The sequence below is a fragment of the Festucalex cinctus genome, chromosome 2 (assembly GCF_051991245.1).
Source record: "Festucalex cinctus isolate MCC-2025b chromosome 2, RoL_Fcin_1.0, whole genome shotgun sequence".
Classification (NCBI taxonomy): domain Eukaryota; kingdom Metazoa; phylum Chordata; class Actinopteri; order Syngnathiformes; family Syngnathidae; genus Festucalex; species Festucalex cinctus.
The window spans coordinates 44,624,589-44,652,295 of record NC_135412.1 but is presented as its reverse complement, the minus strand read 5'-3'; the positions used below and the strand labels follow the sequence as shown (position 1 = coordinate 44,652,295).

At 43.0% G+C, this 27,707-nt stretch overlaps 1 protein-coding gene across 2 annotated transcripts in view; it reads right to left on the bottom strand.

Annotated features, from left to right (window-relative positions):
• itpr3 (inositol 1,4,5-trisphosphate receptor, type 3) overlaps window positions 1–27,707 on the bottom strand; it is an 841,532-nt gene that overhangs the window by 326,451 nt on the left and 487,374 nt on the right. For both annotated transcript variants that reach the window (XM_077515178.1, XM_077515179.1), the window contains exons 21-23: window positions 20,029–20,173; window positions 19,818–19,962; window positions 6,841–7,040 (exon numbers count right to left, since the gene is read on the bottom strand). In XM_077515178.1, coding sequence (XP_077371304.1) covers window positions 6,841–7,040; window positions 19,818–19,962; window positions 20,029–20,173 — 490 coding nt within the window. The remainder of the gene's footprint in view (window positions 1–6,840; window positions 7,041–19,817; window positions 19,963–20,028; window positions 20,174–27,707) is intronic.

The window sequence follows — 27,707 nt, the reverse complement described above, 5'->3', positions numbered from 1 at the left end:
AATTTTGTTAGTGAATTTGAACGCGTGTTCGATCATCCGGTTAGGGGGAGAGAGGCCGGGGGTCGGTTGCTAGATTTAGTACAGGGGGAGAGATCGGTCGCTGATTATTCAATCGAGTTTCGTATTCTGGCCGCCGAGAGCGGGTTTGGAGACTGTGCGTTGCGGAGTGTCTTTCGTCGAGGACTGAATACACAACTCATGGATGAACTGGCAGGCCGCGATGACACGAGCTCTTTAGAGGGTCTCATTGAACTAACGATCCGTTTGGACAATTGTGTACGGGAACGTGGCAGAGAGCGTGCTGTTGAGCGGCGTGGAGTAGCCGTAAACAACGACATGTCCAGACTCTCTCTCGAAGCAGGCACCCTTCCGGGACCTCCGGACAACGGAGGGGAGCCCATGCAACTGGGTGGTGGACACCTGCACCCTGAGGAGCGTCGTCGCCGATGGCTCGCTGGTGCCTGCCTGTACTGCGGTCAACCGGGACATCGAGTGGCGTCGTGCCCAACGCGACCTCCACGCAAGACGCGGCCGACCGCTCGACTGGGGGGCCGTGCCGATGTGCCCCTGAAGTCCGAGAAGGAGGCAAATCCGGGTAAGCATGAACCGGGGGGAACCGAACCATGCCCGCCGTCGGGGTCTTCTCTCAGTGAGAAACGGCTAGAGTTGTCGGGGGAGCTGTCAGGATACGGGTTGAGTGTTAGGGTAAGTGCGTTGATCGATTCCGGGGCAGATGATTGCTTTATTGACCCGTGTGTTGTAGACGCGTTAGGAAGCCCGGTAGAGACCTTAGAAAAGGTCAAGAAGGTTTTCGACCTCAACGGGCGCCTGCTGGCGGAGGTACGACTGTCTACCGGACCTCTCAACTTGAGACTCTCGGGAAATCACGAGGAGAGAAGGAGGTTTTTTATTATGCCGTCCCGTTCTGCGCCCCTAGTGTTGGGCCTACCATGGCTTAGAACGCATAATCCAGACATCGATTGGGAAAAGCCGGCGTTAGAGAACTGGAGTCCCTTCTGCCATGCCCACTGTCTGAAGTCGGCAGGAGGGACAACATCGGTGCCAGCTAGTTTAACTCCAGAACCGGTATGTCTAGATAACGTTCCCGAGGAGTATCATGATTTGAGTAAGGTCTTTAGTAAAGATCGTGCACGAGCATTGCCGCCCCATCGTCCGTATGATTGTGCGATTGACCTGATTCCCGGTGCACCATTGCCGGGTTCACGTTTATATCAGGTGTCCCAGCCGGAGCAAGACGCTTTACGGGAGTACATTAATGAGTCGCTAGCGTCTGGTCAGATACGCCCGTCCAAGTCTCCCGTAGGAGCTGGATTTTTCTTTATCGAGAAAAAGGATAAGACACTCCGCCCTTGCGTCGACTATCGTGGTTTGAATGATATCACTGTTAAGAATAAATATCCCCTTCCCTTGCTTGACTCAGCGTTTGCTCCATTACAGTTGGCCCGAATTTTTACTAAGCTAGAACAGCGAAGCGCCTATCATTTGGTGAGAATACGGGAAGGGGACGAGTGGAAGACTGCTTTTAAGACGTCACTCGGACACTTTGAATATTGCGTTATGCCCTTTGGTCTGACAAACGCCCCAGCAGTATTTCAATGTTTAATTAATGACGTCCTTAGGGACATGTTGAACACTTTTTGCTTTGTTTACCTCGATGATATCCTGATCTTCTCACGCGATATTCATGAGCATAGGCAACATGTCCGCCTGGTCCTCCAGCGCCTATTAGAAAACCGGCTCTATGTGAAGGCAGAGAAGTGCGAGTTCCACGCCAAGTCTGTGCAATTCCTGGGTTTCATTATTGAGGGAGGGCAACTACGGGCGGATCCGGTAAAGACTCAAGCCGTGGTCGAGTGGCCGACTCCCAAAACCCGAAAACAGCTGCAACGGTTTTTGGGCTTCGCTAATTTTTATCGTCGATTTATCAAAGACTATAGCTTACGGGCAGCCCCCCTTACTAAACTGACGTCAAGTAAAGTACCCTTTAGGTGGTCACCTGTTGCCGAAGAGGCATTTTTGAAATTGAAACAGCAGTTTGTAAACCCGCCAGTGCTCATCCACGCTAATACAGATTTGTCTTTTGTGGTCGAGGTTGACGCGTCGGATTCAGGAGTGGGGGCGGTCCTGTCCCAGCGGTCGCCAGAAGACGGGAAGCTCCATCCCTGCGCCTTCTTCTCCCGGCGACTGAGTCCCGCAGAGGCGAACTACGACGTCGGAAATAGGGAACTTCTGGCAATCGTCTTGGCTCTTCAAGAGTGGCGACACTGGCTGGAGGGCGCCAAGGAACCCTTTAGGGTGTTGACGGACCACAAAAACCTGGCATACCTTCGGTCAGCCAAAAGACTCAACTCGCGGCAAGCACGTTGGGCCTTACTGTTCACAAGGTTCAACTTTGTCGTGGACTACCGCCAGGGATCCCGGAACCAGAAGCCAGACGCTTTGTCCCGGATCCACGATGCGGCCACGCCGGAGGCTGGAACTGAACCGGTCCTGCCCGCACATTGCTTCGTGGGGGCAGTTCGATGGGAGGTCGAGAAACGAGTCACTGAAGCCCAGGAAGGGATCGCTGTGCCGGAGGAGTGCCCGGCAGAGAAACTGTTTGTTCCTGACCCGGTGCGGGCTGAGGTCCTACGGTGGGGTCACACCTCACGAGTTGCGTGTCACCCAGGAATCAACCGGACTCTTGCCCTGATCGGCCAGCGGTTTTGGTGGGCCGACATGAAGAAGGACGTCACAGAATTCGTCAAAGCATGTACCGCTTGTGCGTGCGGGAAATCGTCCCACCAGCCGCCGATGGGACTGCTGAGGCCGCTACCCATCCCGACGCGGCCTTGGTCACACATCTCGCTGGACTTCATCACCGGCCTCCCCCGGTCAAGGGGAAACACGGTCATCATGACAGTGGTTGACCGGTTTTCGAAGCTGACTCACTTTGTTGCCCTCTCAAAACTGCCATCATCCTGGGAGACTGCTCAACTCCTCGTCCGTCATGTCTTCCGTCTTCACGGCATTCCGGTGGACTTGGTGTCCGACCGGGGTCCTCAATTCGTCTCCCAGGTCTGGAGGAAATTCTGTAAGTTGTTGGGCGCCACAGTCAGTTTGTCGTCTGGATATCATCCCCAAACCAACGGCCAGACGGAGAGGGCCAACCAGGACCTTGAAGCTGCCCTACGATGTGTTTGCCTGCACAACCCGGAATCCTGGTCTTCACACCTCTCCTGGATCGAGTACGCCACGAACACTCTGCCGTCATCTGCGACAGGTCACTCACACTTTAAGGCGGCATACGGCTATCAGCCACCTCTGTTTCCTACACAAGAAGGCCCCATCGAACTGCCCACCATCCAACATCACCTCCGGCGGGCCCACAAGGTATGGCGGGAGACCCGAGCGGCGCTATCCCGCTCAGCGGCCCGCAATAAGGAGATTGCGGACCGTCGGCGGCGTCCGGAGCCCACTTACCGGCCAGGAGACAAGGTCTGGCTCTCATCCCGGGACATGCGTCTGTCAGGTTGCTCGAAGAAGTTGGGTCCACGCTACATTGGACCTTTTGAAATACTCACCGTCATCAACCCAGTGACTGTGAAACTCCGTCTTCCGCCTTCACTCAAGGTGCATCCAGTGTTCCACGTTTCCCTCCTCAAGCCAGAGACTCCCAGCCCGCTGAACCCGCCTGCACCCGCGCCGCCTCCTCCCCGAGTGGTCGATGGGGATCCTGTCTACACGGTCAAAGACATCTTGGACTCTAGGCGCAGGGGCCGGGGCTTCCAGTACCTGGTCGACTGGGAAGGTTACGGACCAGAGGAGCGGCAATGGGTCCCCCGCTCCTGCATCCTAGACCCGTCTTTGCTCGACACCTTCTATGCTGCTCATCCAGATAAGCCAGGTGGCCCGCCAAGGGGCGTCCGTTAAGGGGGGGGGTACTGTCATGGTTCGGTTCTCAGCCCTGTTGTGCTTTTGCTTTCAGTGCCTGCAACGAGGGGGGCGTTCCCCAGCTCCGCACCTGCAGCGCATTGACAATCAAGACTTTAAAAGGACTCCGAGCAGCACAGCAAGCCGTCGGATTATTATTTGCTCACTAGTGTGTCCAAGTGTTCTCCGCGTTTCCAAGTTTTGGTAAAGTCATAGAATCTGTTTTCGTCCTCGATTTACTCTGTATTCACGTGTTTATATCCGCGTCGCTTTCTGTTGTTTACTCCGCTTTTTTGATTGTTTCCGCATTCCATTTCGAGTAGTCCGTGCAAGTGTTTTGTGTTTGTTATTCTGTCCTTGCCTTTTGCAAGTGTTTTTTGTTACATTCGTGTTCCTTGCCGTTGCAAGTGTTTTATGTTACATTCGCGTTCCTTGCCGGTTGCAAGTGTTATGTATTACATTCGTGCTCCTTGCCTTTTGCAAGTGTTTTTTGTTAAATTCGTGTTCCTTGCCTTTTGCAAGTGTTTTCTGTTTCCTTCGGGTTCCTTGCTGTGTGCAAGTGATTATTGTGATCCGCGTTATCTTGCCTGCGAGCAAGATTTGCTTCTTCGGTTGATCAAAAGAATAAACCGTGATTGTTTTCCTTCTCTGAGCCTGCCTTTCTGGGATCCGTTTTTCTTCGACTCAGCCGAGTCGTGTCAATATAGCTCGTTTATGTGATTTAGAACACGTTGTAATACGGCACCTCTGTCCCAATCTTTGTTAGTGTATGTTTTCCTCACAAAATATATGAGCAGTGATCACCTTTAATAACACCTTTAATAAATTATCGCTACAAATCTGTGAATACTTTGAGTGCTGCCAGTCCTTTCACTTTATTGCTGCGAGCCATCGCCATCATCTATCTTCATCAGCTGGTATGTGATAAAAAGCCAAGTTTGGGTTACATTCTTTTCTATTAGTACAAGCTACTGCACAGCGAGATACGACTATTTAAGAAGATTATTGATAATATAATTAGATACAGGACTATACACTTTACAAGTTTCAATTGTTTCAACTATAGGTGTCAGTCAATTACATTTTTTAATCGTAATTAATTAAGCATGATTTCAATAATTAACTGACGATTAATCGCACATTAATCGCATGTTTTATACTTCAATTTATATAAAAATTTTCACTAAAATGTACATTTTTTTCCAATTTAAATATGGTTTATGGTATATCACTGATACAGTAATTTCTGATACAGTAATGTCATAACAATTGAATAAAAAAAACCTATTTAAAATATGTATTGTACATAAAAAAAACAACAAAAAAAAACAAGTGTGACTGATTTGTGTTGATAATTTTTCTTTCACTACAACATGGCATATTTGCATTTGTAAGATATACAACATGGCATAATTGCATTTGTAAGACAATGGTGACAGCTCAGTGCATTTTTTTTTTCATATTAAGAGCTGACTAATTTTTAACATGAAGTAACTTGTGAAATGATGCGCATTTTTAAAACTATAAAATACCAACTAGTCCCCCAGAAATATATGCATTGTTAATTTATTACTGCGAAATTGTGTTAGTGTATTTCTTTGCGTAACGCTGAATGCTTTTATTTTGTTAAGTTCAATAGGGCGCACAATGTAAAATGACGTTTCTTTACTACTTGCGAACCAGAAACGATCAATGTGTACTTTTCATTTTAAGAGCTACTTAATTTTAAACAAGAAGTAACTTGTGATCTTCTGCACATTTTAAAATTGTAAAATACACCTTGACGCCAGTCCCCACAAATATATGCAGTATAATTTAATTTATTACTGCTAAATTGTGTTACAGTGACTCCTTTTCACAGCGTCGGATGCTTTTATTTTGTTAAGTTCCCGGATGCACCGTGATGCCACTCTCAAGCGAACACATGATCTTACTTTCACTTTCACCGGACGATGCGGCAACGAAATAGAAGACGATGTTAGACTTTCTTGGAGTAGTTGAATAAAATACATCTCACATCAAAAGATCAAGTGGCTTGGAGTTACTCCAAGTGACAAGACGGCATCCATTCGGCTCTTGGCTCTTACATGGGTTGAGAGAACGAGCATCCATCTTGGAGAGCTGTAGCAGCTAAGCTGCTGTGCTAATCGCTAACACCGGTGCTATCGAGTGCGTTCTGTCAAAGTAGGGAACTGGTGGAAGTGTTACACCGACCAAACGGCTCCTCCATTCGAACATTCTGCCCCTGAAACATTGTGTATTGTAGCTCCAGTGCAGTACAGTGCATTTCCATTGGGTCATTTTGACATGGACGTTTCTGCTGCTTTGCGACTGGAATTCTCTTAGAGGTTTTCCAAATAAGGAAGCGGTCGTTAATCGAGCGTTAAAAAATGTAGTGCCTTTAAAGGCACCTTTAGTTAACGAGATAATAACGAGATCATTTTGATACCCATAGTTTCAACATATGCAAGGGGTTATTTGGCCATCCTACGTGCCGGGGGTGCGCTCCCATGAAGGCCGTTACGTCACGTGCAAAAGGTCAATACAACCTCTCCTTTTTCACAGATTTGCTGCTATTAATATTGTGACATAATGACGACGATATCGTGCTCATTTTAACATTGCAATATCACGATAATGGCATTATCCCTAACTGGAGAGTCCATAATTTTTGTCAGGTGTTGCGGATAACCTATTGAAAGCCACTTTGACAACACTGAAATAGTAGCTCAAAATGCTAATGGTAATAACAGTTTAATATGGCAAATATAGGCAAGAAATGGGTGGAGAAGACAACAACAGTGCATCTGGAGACTATTGTGTGGAAACATTTTACTGACCTTCCTCTTTGTTATTTACCTTCTGTTCAAGTGGGTGGAATAAACCGGTAACGATAGTCTCACTGACCTGTAAGATTTCCAGAATCTTCAGCTTTGTGTCCATTACTGTCAGGTCCATTTTGTCGATGCCATCTTTGGCCACTCGCTGTCCATCAAGCACCAGCTCCTCCCGGGCTCCCGCCCCACCAAATAAGGACTGCTTCCTACTGAGGACCATGGTTGTCATCATCTGGCCCATGCCATGGATGGAGCGTTTCACATTCTTTCCTTATGGTAGAAACAAGAGTTAAAACAGTGTGACTTCCAGTACTGTTTCACAATAAAAGCATCAAGAATTGTCATGTTTCGGTTTTTTGGGTTGGGTTTTTGTTTTATTTTGGTGAGTGTTGGTTGTCTGGTGTTCCTGTCTTCTTCCCCAGTCTCGTTATGGTTAACCTTGTCCACCTGCTTGTGTCTTCCCTTCCTGGTGTGTATTGCTGATTGGTTCCCCCTCCCTGCTGTGTCTCCCAGGTGTGTCCTGTTATTGTCATTAGTGTTGGTATAAGGGAGTGGTGTTTGTCTCACGCGGGTGTAGGAGCATTGTTTGAATGTCTGCATGGTTGCATGTTGTATCACAGTGGTGTCTTTTTACCAAGTCTACCAAGTCTACCAAGCCACGCCAAGTCTTCCACGCCAAGTCTTCCACGCCAAGTCTGCTAAGTCTTCCACGCCAAGTCTGCTAAGTCTTCCACGCCAAGTCTGCTAAGTTTTCCACGCCAAATCTTCCACGCCAAGTCTGCTAAGTCTTCCACGCCAAGTCTTCCACGCCAAGTCTTCCACGCCAAGTCTTCCACGCCAAGTCTTCCACGCCAAGTCTTCCACGCCAAGTCTGCTAAGTCTTCCACGCCAAGTCTTCCACGCCAAGTCTGCTAAGTCTGCCACGCCAAGTCTTCCACGCCAAGTCTGCTAAGTCTTCCACGCCAAGTCTTCCAAGTCTTCCACGCCAAGTCTGCTAAGTCTTCCACGCCAAGTCTTCCACGCCAAGTCTTCCACGCCAAGTCTTCCACGCCAAGTTTCTGCATCTCGCCACGCCAAGTCTCTGCATCACGCCACGCCAAGTCTCTGCATCACGCCACGCCAAGTTTCCGCCATGATCAGTCTCCACGTCAAGCCCAGTCTACTCACTTTCCGTCTCGTCCAGTCCTTCACCCTCATAGTTAATAAAGCTCCTTACATCATCCTTCCAGTTTGTTTTCCTGCCTGTTTCCTCCGATTTTGGGTCCATCCATACCCCCAACGTAACAAGAATTGTTTGGGCATTAAGATAAAAAAAAAGGGTACTTGCAGGGATGGAGTGGGAACAAAATTAAACTTGGAAAAATATTCATCGACCAGGGGGGTTGCGATACTATACGACAGACATGCGACAAATGGGGGGATGGCAGCCAACATAGAGTGATTAGTCTTTGTTTGTCGCCAGGTATATGCAGCCCCCATTCTGAGATGCCAGAATAACAACTAGAATTTCTTTAAAGCCCTCTCAAAAGTCATTTCCTCACCAAACGTTTCCCAAGTCTGTGTTTTGCCTCAGCGAAAACCAAAAATGCATTCCACTTTGTCTGCCTCATCAAGTCTGAAAGGACTCCTTTTCATCTTGGCGTTCGGTGTCCACCAACAAGTTTAGCGATTATCGCCAGGACAGGCACAGTCCACCTTGCAGCCACAGCTCCGACTGGCTGCCTCAACAATGGAGGCACAGAAGATGGCTGGGAGGAGTGGGACGTGGTCATTTCTGTTGGGTGTGAGAGTTGAAAATCCTTCTGAGAGGGGATTCCATCAGATGTTCCCAGCAGACTCTCACAATGTTTGGGTCTTCAGGCTTTAACCAGCACCCATTGCAACCAACACATCAACATCTACCCCTGCTCTCGCCCAAGTGTCAAAGATATAAGTCTGCAAGTCCTATGATACGACCACAAAGTCATTCATTGTCATTGTTTTGTTTTGAACAATCCATAACAGTACAAAACAGTGATGGCTGTAAGACTGCAAGGGATGCTCAGCTTTACCTGAATGCCCCTCCTCTTGAAAAGAAAAAAATGGTGGTCATTATGCGCTAGAATACCTTAATCTTTGTTCAGTATCAGCTACTTATCACAAATAACTGACAACTTCCTTCACATTCATCCCTACGGTGCCACAGCGCTTTTATTTATTCACACAGTCAGAGGCTGCTTTGTAGAGTAAGTTGTTCCACTGCACGAGACAGTCATTGGATAAATGCTGGGCTTTTTCCCCACCCATCGGATATGCAGCGTCTCTGGGGGTTTATGGACAGACATTCGGCTACTGCCTAATGATTGGATGAGCTGTCTGAGGCATGCGTAAAGAATGAACTTCCCTGATTTGAATGACCAGCAGCCTCCTAAGGTACGAAATTCCAATAACAAAGTACCTCTCAGATTCTGACCCGCATGTATTAACAAGCGATCAAAACATTAACATTATTATTTACAATACATTATTAATTGAGTTTACATTACATACAAGGCACTGGCACATGCAACAACTTTTAATTCACAACTCTAAGTGAAAAAGTAAGTGACAGCCTGTCAATGCATTGCGGGGGCATCACGGCTGCTATTCGCTAGATTTCGACATGGCTTAGTGTGTGAAAGTAGTAATTTGAATTCAAAGTAGAAATCGATTCATTAAGAAAAAGAATAAAATATCTGTCTGCTTGGATTACAATTCGCTGGTATCCGGGACCGATGACAACATAGCTTCTGCTCCATAAGGTAGTATGACTGTTCTGTTCACTTTCATGCTGAATGGTGTATTTTGACTTTTTTTTGTTGTTTCTATGTCCATCCATCCATCCATCTATTAGCAGATCAGCTTATCCTCAACATTTCTATAAATAATTTGTGAATTACGTTTGAGGCTAGGAAATTCGGGTTGTCTTTAAACAGTTGCGTAAGAAGCAGCGCTAGCTAGCCGCTAGGCTAAAAACACTAAACCTAGTTATGAGGCATACTGTCTCATAATTGCTTATTTTCATACACTTCTATTAGAATTTGGACTTTTGAGCTGATTGGAAATGAAACTAGAGACCTCAAGAAGGCTATTTGTAGAGAAATCTCAAAATGGACAAATTGACCAAATGTCTAATATCGTCCATATTTCTAGATTGATCCTGCCGACATGCGGACCCTTGTTCCGGAGTGGGTCATATGAGACTATTGAAAATAAGGTTATACAACCCGTAGCAAAATGTATGGAATCACCAGTCTTGGACGAGCACTCACTCAGACATTTTATTCTGTAGATCAAACTCAGATAAAAAGCAGGAAACAGCCGTAAGGTCATTCCAAAGTGCAACATCTTGGCTTTCAGAAACACTAAAAGAAATGAAGAAGAATATTGTGCTGGTCATTAATATAGAGTAGGTGCAGGGAAATAAGTATGGAATCACTCCATTCTGAGGAAAAAAAATATGGAATCATGAAAAACAGTCAAAGAAAAAATAATCAAAACACATCACTAGTATTTTGTTGCACCACCTCTGGCTTTTATGACAACTTGCAGTCTCTGAGGCATGGTTTTTGATGAGTGACAAACAGTATTCTTCATCAATCTGGTGCCAACGCTCTTTGATTGCAGTTACCAGATCATCTTTGCAGGTCGGAGCCTTGCTGTGGAACTTTTTTTTTTTTTTTTTCAATTTCCACCACAGGTTTTCAATTGGGTTGCGATCTGGGCTATTTGCAGGCCATGACATTGACTGGATGCGTCTTTCTCTAAGGAATGCTTTCACAATTTTTGCTCTGTGGCATGATGCATTGTCATCTTGAAAAATGATTTCATCATCCCCAAACACTTTTTCAATTGAAGGGATAAGAAAGTTGTCCAAAATGTCAATGTAAACTTGCATTGTAAATTTGCATTTATTGAAGATTTACAGCCATCTCCCCAGTTCCTTTGCCTGACATGCAGCCCCATATCATCAAGGACTGTGGGAATTTTGATCTTTTCTTTAGGCAGTCCTCTTTGTAAATCTCAAATGGAACGGCACCAAACATAAGTTCCAGCGTCATCACCTGGTGCAATGCAGATTTGTGACTCATCACTGAAGATAACCTTCATCCAGTCATCCACAGTCCATGATTTTCATGAGTTTCATTTTAGCTTTTCTGTATGTAAATCCCATTTCCTTTAAGCGATTTTGCAGAGTTCTGTCACATACATTGACTCCAGCTTCCTCCCATTTCTTCTTCATTTGTCTTGTTGTGCATTTTCTGTTCTCAAGACATATGGCCTTTAGTTGTTTGTCTTGACGCTTATGCAAGGCTGACACTTGCACGATTTTGTGGCACGAATTGGCACAACTCAAGTCGTGCCAGTGCGCGAACTAGTCGTAAAGTGGCGTAAAGTGTGCGTAAACCCGTTGTGACTGCGTGCCATGTCGGAACAAAAATTTTGAAATGTTAAAAAAAAAGTTTCACAACAAAATTTCGCGACCGGGTCGTGAACTATGCGCAAAGTGTTTGTGAACTTGTCGGGACGATGCGGGAAGGATGTGCACTGTTCGTGAACTTGTCTGGATGATGCGCGAAGGATGCGCACCAGTGCGCGCCATGCCACGACTGTCACGAAGTGCCACGAATAGGGGTTGGGGAGGCCCCCTTTTTATAGGGCGTGCCCAAGTCGGCACGACACCGTCTGAATTGCTCGAACTCGTCGTGCACATATGGGAAGTGCGTAAACTATGCGTAAACTATGCGTAAACTATGCGCAAACTATGCGCAAACTATGCTCGAACTATGCGTGAACCTGTCGTGCCAGTTCGTATCAATGTGGACACGAATGGTCACGCATTCGTGAACTCGTCATGAACTATGCGCGAACAGTGCGGGAACCTCCCAGTTCGTGCCCCAAAATGGCACGACTTGCCACGACAAGATTGTGGCCAAAAGTCGTGCATGTGTCAGCCTTGCATTAGATTTCTTCCTTGGTCTACCAGTACGCTTGACTTTAACAACCTTCCCATGCTGTTTGTACTTGGTCCAGATCTTCGATACAGCTGACTGTGAACAGCCCACATCTTTGGCAACTATACGTGTAGAATTACCTTCTTCAAGAAGTTTGAAAATCCTGTCTTTGTCCTCAAGAGACATCTCCCTTGTTGGAGCCATGATTCTTGCCAGTCCACTTGGTCCAGCAGCCCTCCAAGGTGTGATAACTGCACTGTTTTTAACTGCTGACTAACGAGCAGATGTAATATGAGGCAGGTGCCCAATTAACTCATTCACTCCCAGCCATTTTCACAGAAGTAGTCCCGTTCGCTCCCGGCTGTTTTACTGGATTTTGACTGATTTTGCGAGGCCCACAGAATATTGTGTTCAATTGCTATAAAAGCATGGAACCGATCAAAAGATAGATTAAAGTCTCTTCTTTCATCAGGAAAAAAAAGTATGTTTCCCTGCACTTTCTCTATAAAAGTAACATTTACTGACCAGCACAATGGTTTTTTTTCCAGTTCTTTTCGTGTTTTTGAAAGCCAAAATTTTTCACTTTGGAATGTTTCATGCTTTTTATATGAGTTTGATCTACAGAATAAAATGTCTGAGTTAGTGCTCGTCCAAGACTGGTGATTCCATACTTTTTGCTAGGGGTTGTGTAATATTTAGATTATATTTTGACTATAAAGTGGTTATTATGGTGACCAAACGAGAAAAGAAGCAATATTGTAGGCCCCTAGATTTGAAACACAGATTTGAAAAAAAATAAACATCTTAAACCCCTGGGTGGTATTGTGATCGTTGTGAGCGCTTGATGTTTTTGATTATGCTATTTTAAAATAAAACTAGAAATGCCATTTCTGGGGAAATGGCATGTGAAGGCTGGAGACCTGAATGAATACCTGTGGAATGATTTGGAATAATGTTGAATGATGCTGAATGATGTTGAATGATGTTGAATGATATTGAATGGTGTTGAATTATATTGAATGATGTTGAATGATATTGAATGATGTTGAATGATAATGAATGACATAGAATGAGCTTAACATGCTGAAGTTGGAAGGGTTTAAATTCATCCAGAAATCTAGAAGCAGTTGAAGGAAGACAAATACCACAAAAGTAAAAATAAATCAGCAAGAAACAAGAAAACAAGGAAGAAATCAAGTAAGAAATGGAGGAAGTAGCAAGTAATCGGGTAAGCAATGGAGTAAAGTGAGAAGAATTAAGTAAGCAATGAAGTAAGGAGGGTAGAATCGAGTAGAAATGGTGTAAGGAGTGGCAAACTTAATAAGCAATGGAGTAATAGTCACTTTGTTGAAATCAGGTCACATTTGCATTAGTATACTAAGCTAGCATTAGCATGCTATTGCTATTATTAGCAATAGCATGCTAATGTAGCATTTGCATTCTAATCGAACATTAACATTAGCATGCTAACTTAGCATTAGCATGCTAACTTAACATTAAAATTAGCATGCTAACTTAGCATTAGCATTAGCATGCTAAGCTAACATTAGCATGACCATGCTAACATTAGCATTAGCATGCTAAGCTAACATTAGCGTTAACATGCTAACTTAGCATTCCCAGTAGCATGCTAAGCTAACATTAGCATGCTAAGCTAACATTAGCATTAGTATGCTAACATTAGCATTTGCATGCTAAGCTAACATTAGCATTAGTATGCTAAGCTGACTTAACATTAGCATGCTAAGCTAACATTAGCATTAGCATACTAGCTTAGCATTAGCATGCTAACATTAGTATTAGCATGCTAAGCTAACATTAGCATTAGCATGCTAGCTTAGCATTAGCATGTGTTAGAGCCATAGAAAAATATGAATAGGTTCGTTCAAATGTGAATATATGTTTATTTGTGTTCCATTTGAATAGTTTTTGTTTATTAGTCAGAAACCTGTATTTGGCATTTTATTTTTGTTATTTTGTTTAACGTAGATTTACTTAGAATATTTGAGTAGTTGTGCTTCATTTTATGTCCTGCTTGTTAGGCTGTTGTAAAGAAAGGAGTTGTCGTAAAGTGTGTTGAAGACGTAAAGAAAACAGGAAAGGCAAGTAGGCCTAGGAGCAACAACTTTATCTAACCGTGCCAATCGTGCCAATCGTGTCAATCGATTTAATAGTGATAGGTTTTATGCTTTGTAGCCATTATGGATTTCTTTTTTGTAAATAAAGTGGAAACATTTTTTGTTCACCAGCAACGGCGTTTTTGCATTTGTGGTCATTGCTGAAGAGGAAAGAGCGATTACGGTTGGTGCGCGTTAGAAACTCAGGCCCTGCTTACGTAGCGACAAAAGGAAGCCAAAAGTGCCACTACAGCATGCTAAGCTAACATTAGCATTAGCATACTAGCTTAGCATTAGCATGCTAACATTAGCATTAGCATGCTAAGCTAACATTAGCATTAGCATGCTAAGGTAACATTAACATTAGCATGCTTAAGCTAGCATTACCATGCTAACTCAGCACTAGCATGCTCACTTCCTGTTATTTCAGGTCACTTCCTGTTGATATTAGGTCACTTACTGTTGAAATCGGGTCATTTCCTGTTGAAATAGGGTCACTTCCTGTTGATTTTAAGTCACTTCCTGTTGATATGAGGTCACTTCCTGTTAAAATCAGGTCACTTCCTGTTGAAATCGGGTCACTTCCTGTTGATTTTAGGTCACTTCCTATTGATTTTAGGTCACTTCCTGTTGAAATTAGGTCACTTCCTGTTGACATGAGGTCACTTCCTGTTGCTATAGGTCACTTCCTGTTCAGGTCGGGGAATATCCTGCCAAGAATCACAGGCATACCTAATCAATTGGCCAAAATGGCCACCGCCTTGGGGGGCCAGGTTATTCCAACGAAATCGGAAATTGTGAATTTTGGAACTGAAAAGCAGGAATCGCTCAGAGCATGAAATACTGGAATGTACTAAAGTTGGAATGAAGTAAATCAGATGAATAATGCGGAAGTAAATGGAAAATGTATAATGTAGGAATAATCGGCTACGAAATCGGAAATTGTAAATTTTGGAACTGAAAAGCTGGAATCGCTCATAGCATGAAATACTGGAATGTAGTGAAGTTGGAATGAAGTGAATCGAATGAATAATGTGGAAGTAAATGTGAAATGTAGAATCTCCCATTAAGAATAATGGTGAAAAATCGGGTACGAAATCGGGAATTGTGGGTAAGGCATGAATCGGAGGAATAATAAAAATACAAGCGCGCGTCGCGTGAATTTTAGGAATAGTTTGAAATTGGAATGGCGAAAATCGGATGAATTATGTGGAAGTAGTTACACGTCAAAAAAGTGGGCGGAATAAGAAGAAGAAGAAGAAGAAGAAGAAGAAGAAGAAGAAGAAAGAATGAATAACATACACACACAATAACACACACGGGTTGATTGTGGAACTGTGAAATTATTGCGTGACTAATTGTGGCTAATTATGCTAAGATTGTTATGTTTCCGGTATGACCGGAGAGTGAATTCCAGAATCACAGAACAGAGAGGATGATGCGAGTGTTTTATTCACCAAAACACGTGAATATGAACAAAAAACGCTGGTCAAAAGCCAGGGAAAAAAGGTTAACAAAAAGTGCTTGCAAATGCAAGGAGGGAAATTAACCAGGGCAATCCCAACATTGCCGGCGCCGACCGGAAAGATATAGTCAGAAAACTAAGAGACTCAACATGGTTACCACATAGACGTAAACCCAAAGGTTCAGTGCAGTGAGTTGCCACCCCCAGAAGGCGCCATTAAGGTCGTAAACCCTACGCTCTTTCGGTAGGGGTGTAGGCTCGTAAACCAAGGTGCCTATTACACTAGGTTCAATAAAATTATCATCTGCCCCAGGGCCACCACTTTAGTTCTTATACTATTGAAGGAGACCTCTCCCGGGAACTCCAGTTTCTTAGTCTCGGGAAGAGGCGTGATGGAGGCAGCACTGGGTTGTGGTGTGTGCCATCCTGCTGGCTGCCCATCCTGACCCGATGTGTGGGATGAAGAGCCGACAGCTGAGGGCATTGTGCCACTAGATGGCCGAGCAGTCCACAGTAGTAGCATGCTCCCGAACGGGCCTGGCGCCTTCTCTCCTCCGCCTGAAGCCGGCCAGCCCCCAGTTGCGTGAGTTCGTGCTCCATTTCGTAGAGTGCCCACACTGAAGGTGCAGCAACAACCGGAGCACCGACGTCACCAACAAGTCCATGCCTGGCAAGATTGGCTGATCCGGAAGAGCGCTCCAAGTCTTTTTCCCGCTGCCTCTCCCGAATCCTATTGTCCAATCGAATGGATAGAGCGATGAGCTCCTCCAGGCTCCCAGTCTCATCCCGCAAGGCCAGTTCATCCTTTACGCGGCAATTGAGTTCACGGCGGAAAAGAACACACAAGGAGGACTCGTTGAAGCAGCTCTCAGCGGCTAGAGAGCGAAAAGTAATGGCAAAGTCTGCAACCGAGTGGTGACCCTGTCCCTGTCCAGTAGTCCACGAGCTGATTGCCGGCCTCCCTACCCCTAATAGGATGCTCAAACACACAGCGTAACTTGGCAGAAAACAGGGCATATGATGCATTCAGGTCCGGACGCGTGTTGCTCACGGCCACGGCCCAGGTTGTGGCTGTGCCAGTCAAAAGACTCATAGCAAAAGCCACTCGCGAGTTGTCGCTTTGATAGGTGAGTGGCTGTTGTTCAAAAATTAGGGAGCAATGATGAAGGAAGGTGTCGCAATCCCCAGGCTAACCCCCCACACCCCCGTAACCTGACGGTGTGCGAGATTAGACTCCCAGCTAGACCCTACAGCAGCGGAGGCATCGGTTCCGCCACCAGCCCCCAACTGTCCAACACGGGCAGCAACTTCCTCCAGCCGGTGATCCAGCAAACTGATCATCTCCTTAAGCTCAGAGATGGTGGACTCCTGCTGACTCACACAGCGATTTTGGCTGGCCAACGCGTGACTGACCTTGTGTTCTGTAGGATCCATGGCCGGATTATTCTGCTATGTTTCCGGTGTGACCGGAGAGTGGATCCCAGAATCACAGAATACAGATGATGATGAGAGTGTTTTATTCACCAAAACACGTGAATATGAACATAAAGCGCTGGTCAAAAGCCAGGGAAAAAGGTTAACAAAAAGTGCTTGCAAATGCAAATGATGGCTTTATTATAACTACATATAACATTGGAAAGATGTATTACATTAAACTTTGCTGTATGATTGTAAAACAAACAAGATATAGTATAATACAATTAATTTGAAAAAAATAAGTGACTGTGAGTCTACTATGGGCAGACCTCAAAATTCTGCCTCTCCAAGACATGTAAACTACAGTGTTCTTTGGCAAATTCGTGCCCGAGCAGTGATGGCTACGAGACCCCTATTTTTGTAAAAGTTGATTTTTTTTAAATCTTGCTGATTTGGTGGATATTTTAAGGAAAAATATTGAATGAATGATGTCAACCCAGTGATACAAGAGGGGACACAATAGTGGACCAATTAGAAAGACGCAAATCTTTTGTAACTATTAATAAGTTAGAATAAATGATGTAGGAATCATATGTAATGAAAGTTTGTTTCGGTGGATTGGATAATAATTTAGAGTCGTAAGCCATGAATGTCTCAACAGGGAGGAATATGGTAACAATACTTTAATGCATATAAATTTTGTTTTTTGATTTTTTTTGTTTTTAGAATTTTGTTTTTTACAATTTGATATTTCTAATATTCTGCAATTTCTGTGAGTGTGTATGGATTTTATTGAATTGAACAAAAGTAAGACAATGTGAATATTACCAAGTATTGATTGATGATTTTACATTTTTAAAATGAGTTGAAATTGTTCCAGCAGAACACCTGGACATTATTATCATAGCAAAAGCATTCTGTAAATATATCATGTCTCTATATGGCATACTAGTTATTTGGAGTAGCGAATGAAAGTCACCTTGTAAGTCACATTGTTAAGAAAAAAGAAAAAGAAAAAAAGAGGAAAAAATACATGACCGAGGCATGAGGTTATGGTCAGATAGTTTGGAGAATTGTAAAAGGAACAGTTTAGCCCGTTTGAAATTTTGTATGATAGACTATTTAATTTGCCTATTATAAATAACCAGTTAAGCTGAGCAGATGAAAGAAGATTTAAGGGATTATAAGAAGAGATTGTTAACTGACGAGTTAAGTGAAAAGGAAACGTCTAAACTACTACTTTTAGAACAGAGCACTGTGCATGTGCGTGTGTGGCCAGTTGATTTTTGGACAAGTAACACAGGCAGGGGACTGAGGCAGTGTATTCGTATTTCGTACGAGGCAAAACTTGTGAACTGACTCCCTATTTCACTATAAATATGCTGAACAGACGTATTATGGTTACAACAAACCTCTGCTGCTTTGGTGTCTGCCGTTATGTGGCTGGCGATGTTGTGACCGGGGTCGAATGAAGGGACTTTCCAGGGGAATGTCTTCACTGGGTTCAAGCATGTGCAATTAAATGACAGTGATTTACGCTAAAAATGTTAGCGAAGACACCTATGTGTGGTTTCTATATTTCGTCAGTGGAAATGGGCCAGCAGCTGAAAATCCAGACAAATATTAGCGACTGCAGGTATGTTTATCATCTGCTTTTGCAGCGATAGCCTTGCGAGCTGCATGCTACCTCAAGCTAGCTACTATAAATCATGGTGTAAATGCACCAAAAATACCTCGAGTTTACCTTACGCCTGCTTAGATGTGAAAATAAATATAAAGTATCATCGCTATAGAACCATATTGGATGTTTTAAATGGTAACCTATGCCGACAACAACATGCTTGTTGATCAGTGTCACTAAGATTTGAGTGGTCACTGTGTCACCAAGCCACTTTAACAAAAGTAACTAGACAGAAGTAACAGCTCAAAGGTCGGCTTAAAATCTTCAAATGAAAATCAATGTGTTTCGATTTCGTGAAAATTAGTGACCAACATGAGATTAGCAGTCATCCAGATGGCACCTAGGTGACAGCTGATCATACAATGAATCAAAACTGCTTTCTTTCCGCCCATTTCGAGGTCTCCGCATGTCAAACACCATTTAAGCTGCTCCAAAGTGTGTTTGTCGATTGAACCATGTTGAAATTTTACGCCTGGGATGTCGTTCCCTTCCAAAATGATGTGTATGTGTGTGTCCTACTCTGTTATTTTGTCCGACTAATGCATATTAATGAGGAAAATGTGACGTAATTTGAGATCAACCCTATTGGAATTGAGTTTCCACTGATATTTTAACAGTTCCTGAAAGTTTCAGGTTCATATCTTTTTCCTAAGGTACTGGTTTCTATGGGCTTTGAAAGATGGAAGCACCAAAACTTTAAGCCTGTTTTTTTTTGCTTTTTTTTTTTTTTTTTTTTTGCTAAATAGGGATTTCTACCTTCCAACATTAAAATTGCCTTTGTCAATGTTTGAGTTATGTCCACGTATTACATACTTTAAATGGAATTAAGTGTAAAATTTGAATAAATTAATATCTCAATTTTGATTTTTTTGGCACATGAGGACCCTTTTGCCAAAGCCGGTCACTCACTCACATATAGTATGGGATGGATAACGATATATAGTATGGGATGGATAACGATAAAAATTCATGACTATTCTAAATAATGTATATGATTGATGCGTTATAGTAATGGGTCGATGGGGACGGGTCTCGAATAAGCTTCGGCTTCTACCCGTCAGCCCTTCTTTCGGATGTCAATGTTGCAAATGATGTGATGTGATTGATGTAAACTGTAATGTGTCCGAAACGAAAAAATGAATAAACTAAACCAAACATACACCCCCCCCCCCCCCCCCACACACACACACACACCCATGCACAGCCCCACAATATATATATATATATATATATATATATATATATATATATATATATATATATGTTTTTTTTGTTTTTGTTTTTTTTTCTTCTCTGAGAAGTTTAAAAAAAAGGAAGGGATTTATTATAGAACTATTGGACAGGAAGAGACAATACTGATGTTCTGACTGGCCAAAATGTTTTCCGGCAGGTCACCTGATCCTTCGTCATGGATCAGCGCATTGCCATGGGAAGGGTTGGGCCCGCAGTCGATGATGCCCAGTAGCGTTCTGGTGAGTCGCAACAGCTCGTAGAAGCTGTAGAAGCCAAAGTAAATGAGATGTCGTGCCAAGCTCACAACCTGCATAGGGAACACAACGTCACAAGAGGCAACAACTGCAAAGGAAGTGTCAGCGGTGCACAAGACCTCGTAGGTCAACTTGTTCTTCTCCTCATTGTGAAAGGGCAGCTCCTCGTTCAACACGTTGTTAAGATACTCTTCCATGAAGACCATGGTGTTGGCAAAGCGGTTCTTCTTGTTGTCTCTGCTGTCATCCATGTTGGAGTCATAACTGAGGTGGGAACAGCACACAATTTGGGTAAATTTGGTTGAGATTGATGTCATCCTGATCCCAGACCCACATGATGGACAGTGCGCAGTTGTATGCAGCGACTCCCCTGGTCTGGCTTTATTTTCCTTTTGTAGTGATGGGTGCTATACTAACTTAGTCTATATTTGTTTATGATTGCCCATCCTTATTAGACTTTCAGCACAATGTCATAGATTTGGGTGCATTCAAGCATGGTTGGGAGAAAACATTTCCCCCGCCGAGGTTAACATGGTGGTCAGCTGGTGAAGCTAAAACCGAATCTAAAACGTGCTTTATCTCCTGTCCGTCTGCGCATGCATGGATGTAGGGCTGGGCGATATGGCTAAGAAATAAAATCTCGATTTTTTTTTCTGTCATTCTGGACGATTACGATTTTAATCGATTTTAAGCAAATGTTTAAAAAGAACATTTAAACAAGGTTTGATTTATTCAAAAATTAAATGTAGCCGCGAGGGGGCACAAGCCAGCGTCTTCTTGTGCCGGTCCCAAGCCCGGATAAATACAGAGGGTTGTGTCAGGAAGGGCATCCGACGTAAAACTTTGGCCAAACCAAACATGCGAATCAAATATATGACTTCCATACCGGATCGGTCGTGGCCCGGGTTAACAACGCCCGCCATCGGTGCTGTTGACCTACAGGGTGCCGGTGGAAATTGGACTACTGTTGGTCAAAGAAGGAGAGGAGGAAGGTGTGTTCGTAGGAAGAAAAAGAAGAGGAACACCACTAGTCTAGGACTTAAGAGTAGGGACTTTGAATGTTGGGAGCAATGGAGAGTGTGGAAAAGAAGTGAAGAAGCGTGTGCAGGCAGGCTGGAACGGGTGGAGAAAAGTGTCAGGTGTGATGTGTGATAGAAGAGTTTCAGCTAAAATGAAAGGAAAGGTTTATAAAACTGTGGTGAGACCAGCGATGTTGTTTGGTCTGGAGACAGTGCCACTGAGGAAAAGACAGAAGGCAGAGTTGGAGGTGGCAGAGATGATGATGCTGAGATTCTCTTTGGTAGTGACCAGGTTGGATAGGATCAGGAATGAGTACATCAGAGGGACAGCACATGTTAGAAGCTTTGGAGATAAAGTCAGAGAGGCCAGACTTAGATGGTTTGGACATGTCCAGAGGAGAGATAGTGACTATATTGGAAGAAGGATGCTGAGTTTTCAAATGCCAGGCAGAAGATCGAGAGGAAGACCAAAGAGGAGGTTTATGGATGTAGTTAAAGAGGACATGAAGGTAGTTGGTGTGAGAGCAGAGGATGCAGAGGACAGAGTTAGATGGAGGCAACTGATTCGCTGTGGCGACCCCTGAAGGGAAAAGCCGAAAGAAGAAGAAGAAGAAGAAGAAGAAGATTTATTCAAAAATTAATCTTGTGCAAAATGTTCAGACAATAAGGTACACTAATTTTGAATCAGTTTTAACGTAAATTTAACAGAGCTTGTGCAAAAAAAGCTACTCATATCTTTTGCGCAACTTAAATGCCACATAGCAAGTGCTAAAAAACAAAAACAAAAACAATCACAGCTTTTCCTCAACTTAAATGCCATACATCGCTTATACAAAAAACTACGTATGGCTTTTGCATAACCTAAATGCCACAAGTAAGTAGGTCTAACAATTGTAAACAGGTATTGTAAACCACACATCCAGTAATCTACCACTTGTGCAAAAATACAACTCAACTCACAATAACATTTGTATACTAGACTAAGTGCAATTCCTGGGGAAATTGCGTGGGAATGCTGAAAGCTGAATGTTAATAACTTAATGCTAAGCTCAATTCTTATGAAATAAATTGAAGTATAAATTATGAAAAATTACATAGTAATTAACTATTAATTACTAGTAATAGTAGTAATAGCGGTAGTATTACTAATAATTATGTAGTAAGTAGTAACTTGTAGTTAAATGACAAATACAAACCCATCGATCCATTCTAAGTCAGTAGTCAGCAGTAGTCACCTCCCATAAATTCCTCGTATAGTAATTCATCTATTTATAAACAATACCGATACCCCTATTTGAGTGCTGGTACTGAAGAAAAAAAAAGTGATTTTGAGCTAACTTCAACTAAAATCAGCACAAAAAAATAAATATAGGATGCCATGTCAGTCTACTTGGCACAAAACACAACTTCTTGTCCAATCAGATGGCACCTTAAAGTCACGTCACTTCAGCAGCGTTTTATTTATACCATTATTCATGATCGGTTCGCTCCTCCGCCTGGGAGGATTATATGTGGGTTACATGAAGTAAGCTTGTGTGAGTGTGTGAGTGAGTGAGTGATTAACAAAAAAATATATAAATAAAACTAGAGCTGCGAGCAGCTATAAAGGGCCCTCGCAGCCCGGGCCACGTTGGGGTACTTGCACATTGGGGTACTGGCACATTGGAAGCAGAATTTCTTTGAAAATGGCATGATAAACCATTACATGTGGATTTTTATTTTTTTTTGCCAGGTGTGATGAGTGTGTCAAGCTCAATGGGTTTTGGTGATTGTTAAGATCTGCAAAAATCACCGTCTTTTTTTTATTTTTAGGCAATGAGTTGCCCTGATTGGTATTTTTCGTAAAAGTATATATACACATCGCTCGTACTCATTGCACAATGTTGCATTTATTGTCCATAGAGGCGATCAAAAAAAATTCAACTAAATGAAAAAAGTACATATGTTTGGATCGGTCTGATGCCAGTGAACATATTGAGTGGTGGAAAGTAAAAGAATGTTCATAAATGACTTAGTTATCACACTTACAATGAGTTTACAATTTTTGTAAAAATACCGTAAGTGAGGCATTTTTTTTTATGCCTCAAGGACTAGGTGGCGCTGTATTTATAACTGAATTTTGTCATAGCGATACCTTCAGGCCTTGATTATAAATATACATTTTAAGTATGGGATTTTTTTGGAGCATGTACCTGGGAGTTATTAAGCATATCCTTCATTCACGATATTGCTTTTAATGTCCATAGAGGCTATCAAAAATACATAAAACTAAATAACAAAAATATGTATGTTTGGTTAGGTCTGATGCCAGTGAACATTTTGAATGTTGGAAAGTAAAAGAATATTCATAAATGACTTAGTTATCACACTTAGAATGAGTTTACATTTTTTGTAGAAATACCGTAAGTGGGGTATTTTTTTTTCATGCCTCAAGGGCTAGGTGGCGCTGCATATATAACTGAATGTTGTCATAGAGATAGCTTCAGGCCTTGACTATAAACATACCTGTCAAGTTTGGGATTTTTTGGAGCATGTACCGGGGAGTTATTAAGCATATCATTTTTCATTGCGAAACACAAATTTTGATGCCCCGCCCTCATCATATAGTATTTCGAAAAGTCAAGATTTTTTCCCCTGTCGTTGGCTCAGGTCTTGACATGGCCCAGGTCAAGTCTTAAGTCAGTCGGATGAAACGTGTAGGAGAAGTGAGCAGAAGTATGCCCCCTGTAAATTTGCTAAAATCGTAAAAAATGGGACATTCAAAAATTCGTAGCTCACTTCCTGTCCATTTTAGCAAATGGGCACAACCGGGGCTGTTTCATTTAAAAATTCTAGGGGGCGCTATTGAGTCATCTTTGTAAAAATAGCACAATCAACAATAAAATATTGCTCATTTTGCCAGGCCAGATGTGTGTGCCAAGTTTCATGTGTTTCTGCGCTGGTTTAGGCCCTCAAAATTGGTGTTGTTTTCTTGGCGAACAGCGCTTAGCCACGCCCACAGCGATTTGCGAAAACTCACAAACTTCGTGTTGTGACATCATGAAGACCGAAACCCTCATCTGAGGAAATATGAGGTAGGTGCAGTTCATGTGGTTGGAGAAAAACATTGAAGAAAAATCGTAAGAAAAAAAATTGCCAGTAGGTGGCGCTATCAGTAAGATGAAATATAAGTTCGTAGATGTCTTAAGGGCTGGACTCTCATCAATTCTGTGAAATTTTGAGAAGATAGGATCATCTGGGTCAAGTTAAAGCAGCTTTTATTGCCACGAAAAATTACCAGACTTTGCGGCACCGTAGCGGCCACGCCCTTTGGCTAAAAGTTACAATATTCGGTGTGGGGCATGATCAACATCTTAAGGCTTTTCTGACCATTTTTCACCTGGATCCCTTCAAAGAGCTTCGCACAGTAGCTAAAAACGTAAAGTATGACATTTATTGTCACCACTAGGTGGCGCTATATATATAACTGAATTTTATCATATCGATGTTTTCAGGCCGTGACTATTAAGTTGCATGAGAAGTTTGAGATTTTTTGGAGCTTGTACATGGGAGTTATTAAGCATTTTGTCTTTCTGGACAAATGCAATTTGAAAGGCAATATTTGATGCCCCGCCCCCGTCATATAGTATTTCAAAAAGTCAAGATTTTTTGCCCAGTTGTTGTCTCGGGTCTTGAGATGATACATGGCAAGTTTGAAGTCAACTGGTTGAAAAATATTTTCAAAGGGGGTAAAAGTATGACCACAGTGAATGTGCCAAAATGGGCCAAAATTGGACATTCAAAAATTCATAGTTCACTTCCTGTACATTTTAGGAAATGGCTTCCACTGACTTTTTTGTGCGTCTCGAGGTGCTACACGTGCCTGCCAATTTTTGTAGCTCTAGCTCAAACGGGCCTGGATTGGTTTTTATTTTTCTGCGCTAGGTGGCGCTATAGAGTCGTGTTGTTATGACAACTACATAATATCAAATTTTTCGCCGGGCCCGAAGAGACTGCAAAGTTTAGTGAGTTTTCATAAATGTTTAGGCCCTCAAAAATGCGATCGTTTACGGAGAAGAAGAAGAAGAAGAAGAAGAAGAAGAAGAAGAAGAAGAAGAAGAAGAAGAAGAAGAAGAAGAAGAAGAATTCTTACAAAAACAAGAGGGACCTCGCAGCGGTCGCTGCTCGGGCCCTAATTATTCATGATCATCATCAGACTAAGAGAAGCCGAATTTATCACCTAACAAGAGAAAGAAAACGTCTTCAGATGTTAACTTAGTCATGTAAAGTAATATTTCTGTGATTTAAAACATTGAATGCAGTTTATGGTGTTTTCATGTGCAAAGAAGAAGTATTCACATTCCGTTTTATCCTAGCATCTGCTGGCTACTTTATTTTTTTGTGCCTTCTCAAACTAAATAAAAATGACTTGACTGAAGCCCACGGTTCCTTGAGGCTACACTGGCATCTATTGGCCACCACATTTAGTTTTACAAAAAAACAGGAAAAGACTTTGCCGCGATTGGTGGCTCGCCGGCGAGCTTCAAAATACTGTATATCTTAAACTCTACAGGCTGCAATAAAACTTCCCAATACATTAGAGAAGAAGATAGTCTAACAGTCCATTTACCTCTCGGTTTCTCCTGAATTTTGGATCAATGTTTTTGAAGGGTCCAAATACGACGTGACTTTTGCAATGCAGCTCAATCAAAGCGGAAGTGCAAATTGTTGATTATTCCAACTGGATGATGGAAATCAGTATTTTGATGATGTCACATCCAAATATAAAAGGCCAATTCAACCTATGAACCAGTCACTCTGCCGATGTTTACAGGAAGTGCCGGTGTACTCTAGTAACTCGCAAAAACCTTCTACCGGAAGAAAACAGCCACCACAAAAAAACAGATTTCCAAGTACCTATAATGTGACTGACTGCAAGGAAATAATTTCTTTGTAAAATCAATTCAGCTGCCTGGGGAAGCCGCGTTTATACAAATATAAAATAGACCGCTCAGAGGATATAGGCTGTTGTCAAAATATTGTAGTTATATTTATTTATAAAAAAAAAAAAAAAAGTTTCAACCGAGATTCAAACCAATGTCTACCAGCTCACAAAGCCAATGTTTTACCTCTCAACCACATAGCCAGACACTGTCATGTGTGCAAAACTGGTAACTTGTAAGCGTTTACATTGTGAACTTGAAGCTGACAAAATGGTTTAATATAGAAATAAGTTAAATATCAAATAAGATTTCATCAAATGGATGTAAAATAACTTGAACAATAATGATTTCAGAAATTTTAGTAGGGAAAAAAAATTCCTAGGGGGAGTCGAAACAGTGACCATTAGCTCACAAAGCCAAAGTTTTACCTCTCGACCACACAGCCAGACACTGTACTGTGTGCAAAACTGGGAACTTGTAAGAGTTCACATTGTGAACTCGAAGCTCACAATATGGATTAATAATTACTAGTAATACTACTACTGTTTCTACTACGACTACTAATACTACTACTACTACTACTATTATTACTAGTAATGTAGCGATAATTGGGTCGTCTTTTGGACGAATTAATAATCTGGACGTTACAGAGGTAAATTATATTTACCTCGATAACCTCTAGGGGCACCACGTTGGTTTTGCTTTGGGTTAACAGGAGCAAACAACGACCAAAATCCTTCTTGCATCAGTCATTTATAATCTAAAGTCGCCACACTCGATATTCAGTGGTTCGTTGTACTAACAAAAGAATAATAATCCACTCGGAAACACAGATGACTTAGGCGGAATAGAGTTAATAAAACATACATTTATTCACGATTGCTACACTACAGAATCAAAACACTGCCTATCTAACTATTCTACCGTCAGAAGAAAAGAAATAAAAATAAATCTAATGAAAATAAGGAAGGAATGCGAATGGATAAGGAAACAGGGAAAAGAGAAATTTGACCTGCCAGATCTGTGATATGTTTCAAACGTAAGTTGCACGCAGTGGTACCAATTTGGGAATCAAATGCACACTTACGAGCATCGTTTGCGTCGAATGAGCAGAAAGGTCTTGAAAAAAGGGGGGAAAATAGTCAATGTTCGTTCCAAAAGGCAAGAAAATCAAAAAGGGGGTATTCCACAGGTGATCAAGGGAAGCCGCTCAGGCGGCTGACGTAGTTGCGCGGCTCGTCCCTTGATTGGTCGGCGACTCGGCGAGGTTGATTCTCCGGCAAGGTTGGTTCTGACGGACAGCTGTCCGACTTCAGGTGTTGGAGCTCGGTTCGCTACGCGCCTGCGTACGGGGAAGGCCAGCCGTTGGAGGTGAGCTGGCACCGCGGCGGGGCGCCACCGACTAGCAGGTGAGGTGCGGGGCGGCTTAGGTGCACAACCTCGCATCCGGCGGTACGTTGCAAGTGTACCCCGGGGCCGCGGAGTTCGCCGCTGGCGGGCACTCCACCGATGGTGAAGAGAAAAAAAAAAGGAAAAAAGGAGTAAAAGAGTCTTTGGGGTCAGCGTTGCAGTTTGCACCTGCTTTGGCGTGGCGTGGAGCGAGTGTCTGCTCTCGGCAACGGTTGCTGCCAGAAAAGAAAAGGCCACGTGGTTGGCAAATTTCTTGGAATAAAGAGTTCGAGCAGGCTGGGACACTCGTAGGTCGTCCAAGAGAGTTTTGGAAGAGGCTTGGAAGCAAGAGGGAGAGCGAGGGGTCTTCTCGTCCTTTTAAAGTCTATGGGCGGGGCTTGAGTAGGTGGTGGCACACCCTTCTGTTCGCTCGCGCAGACTTTAGAAAAAAATTATTTAAGGGATTAA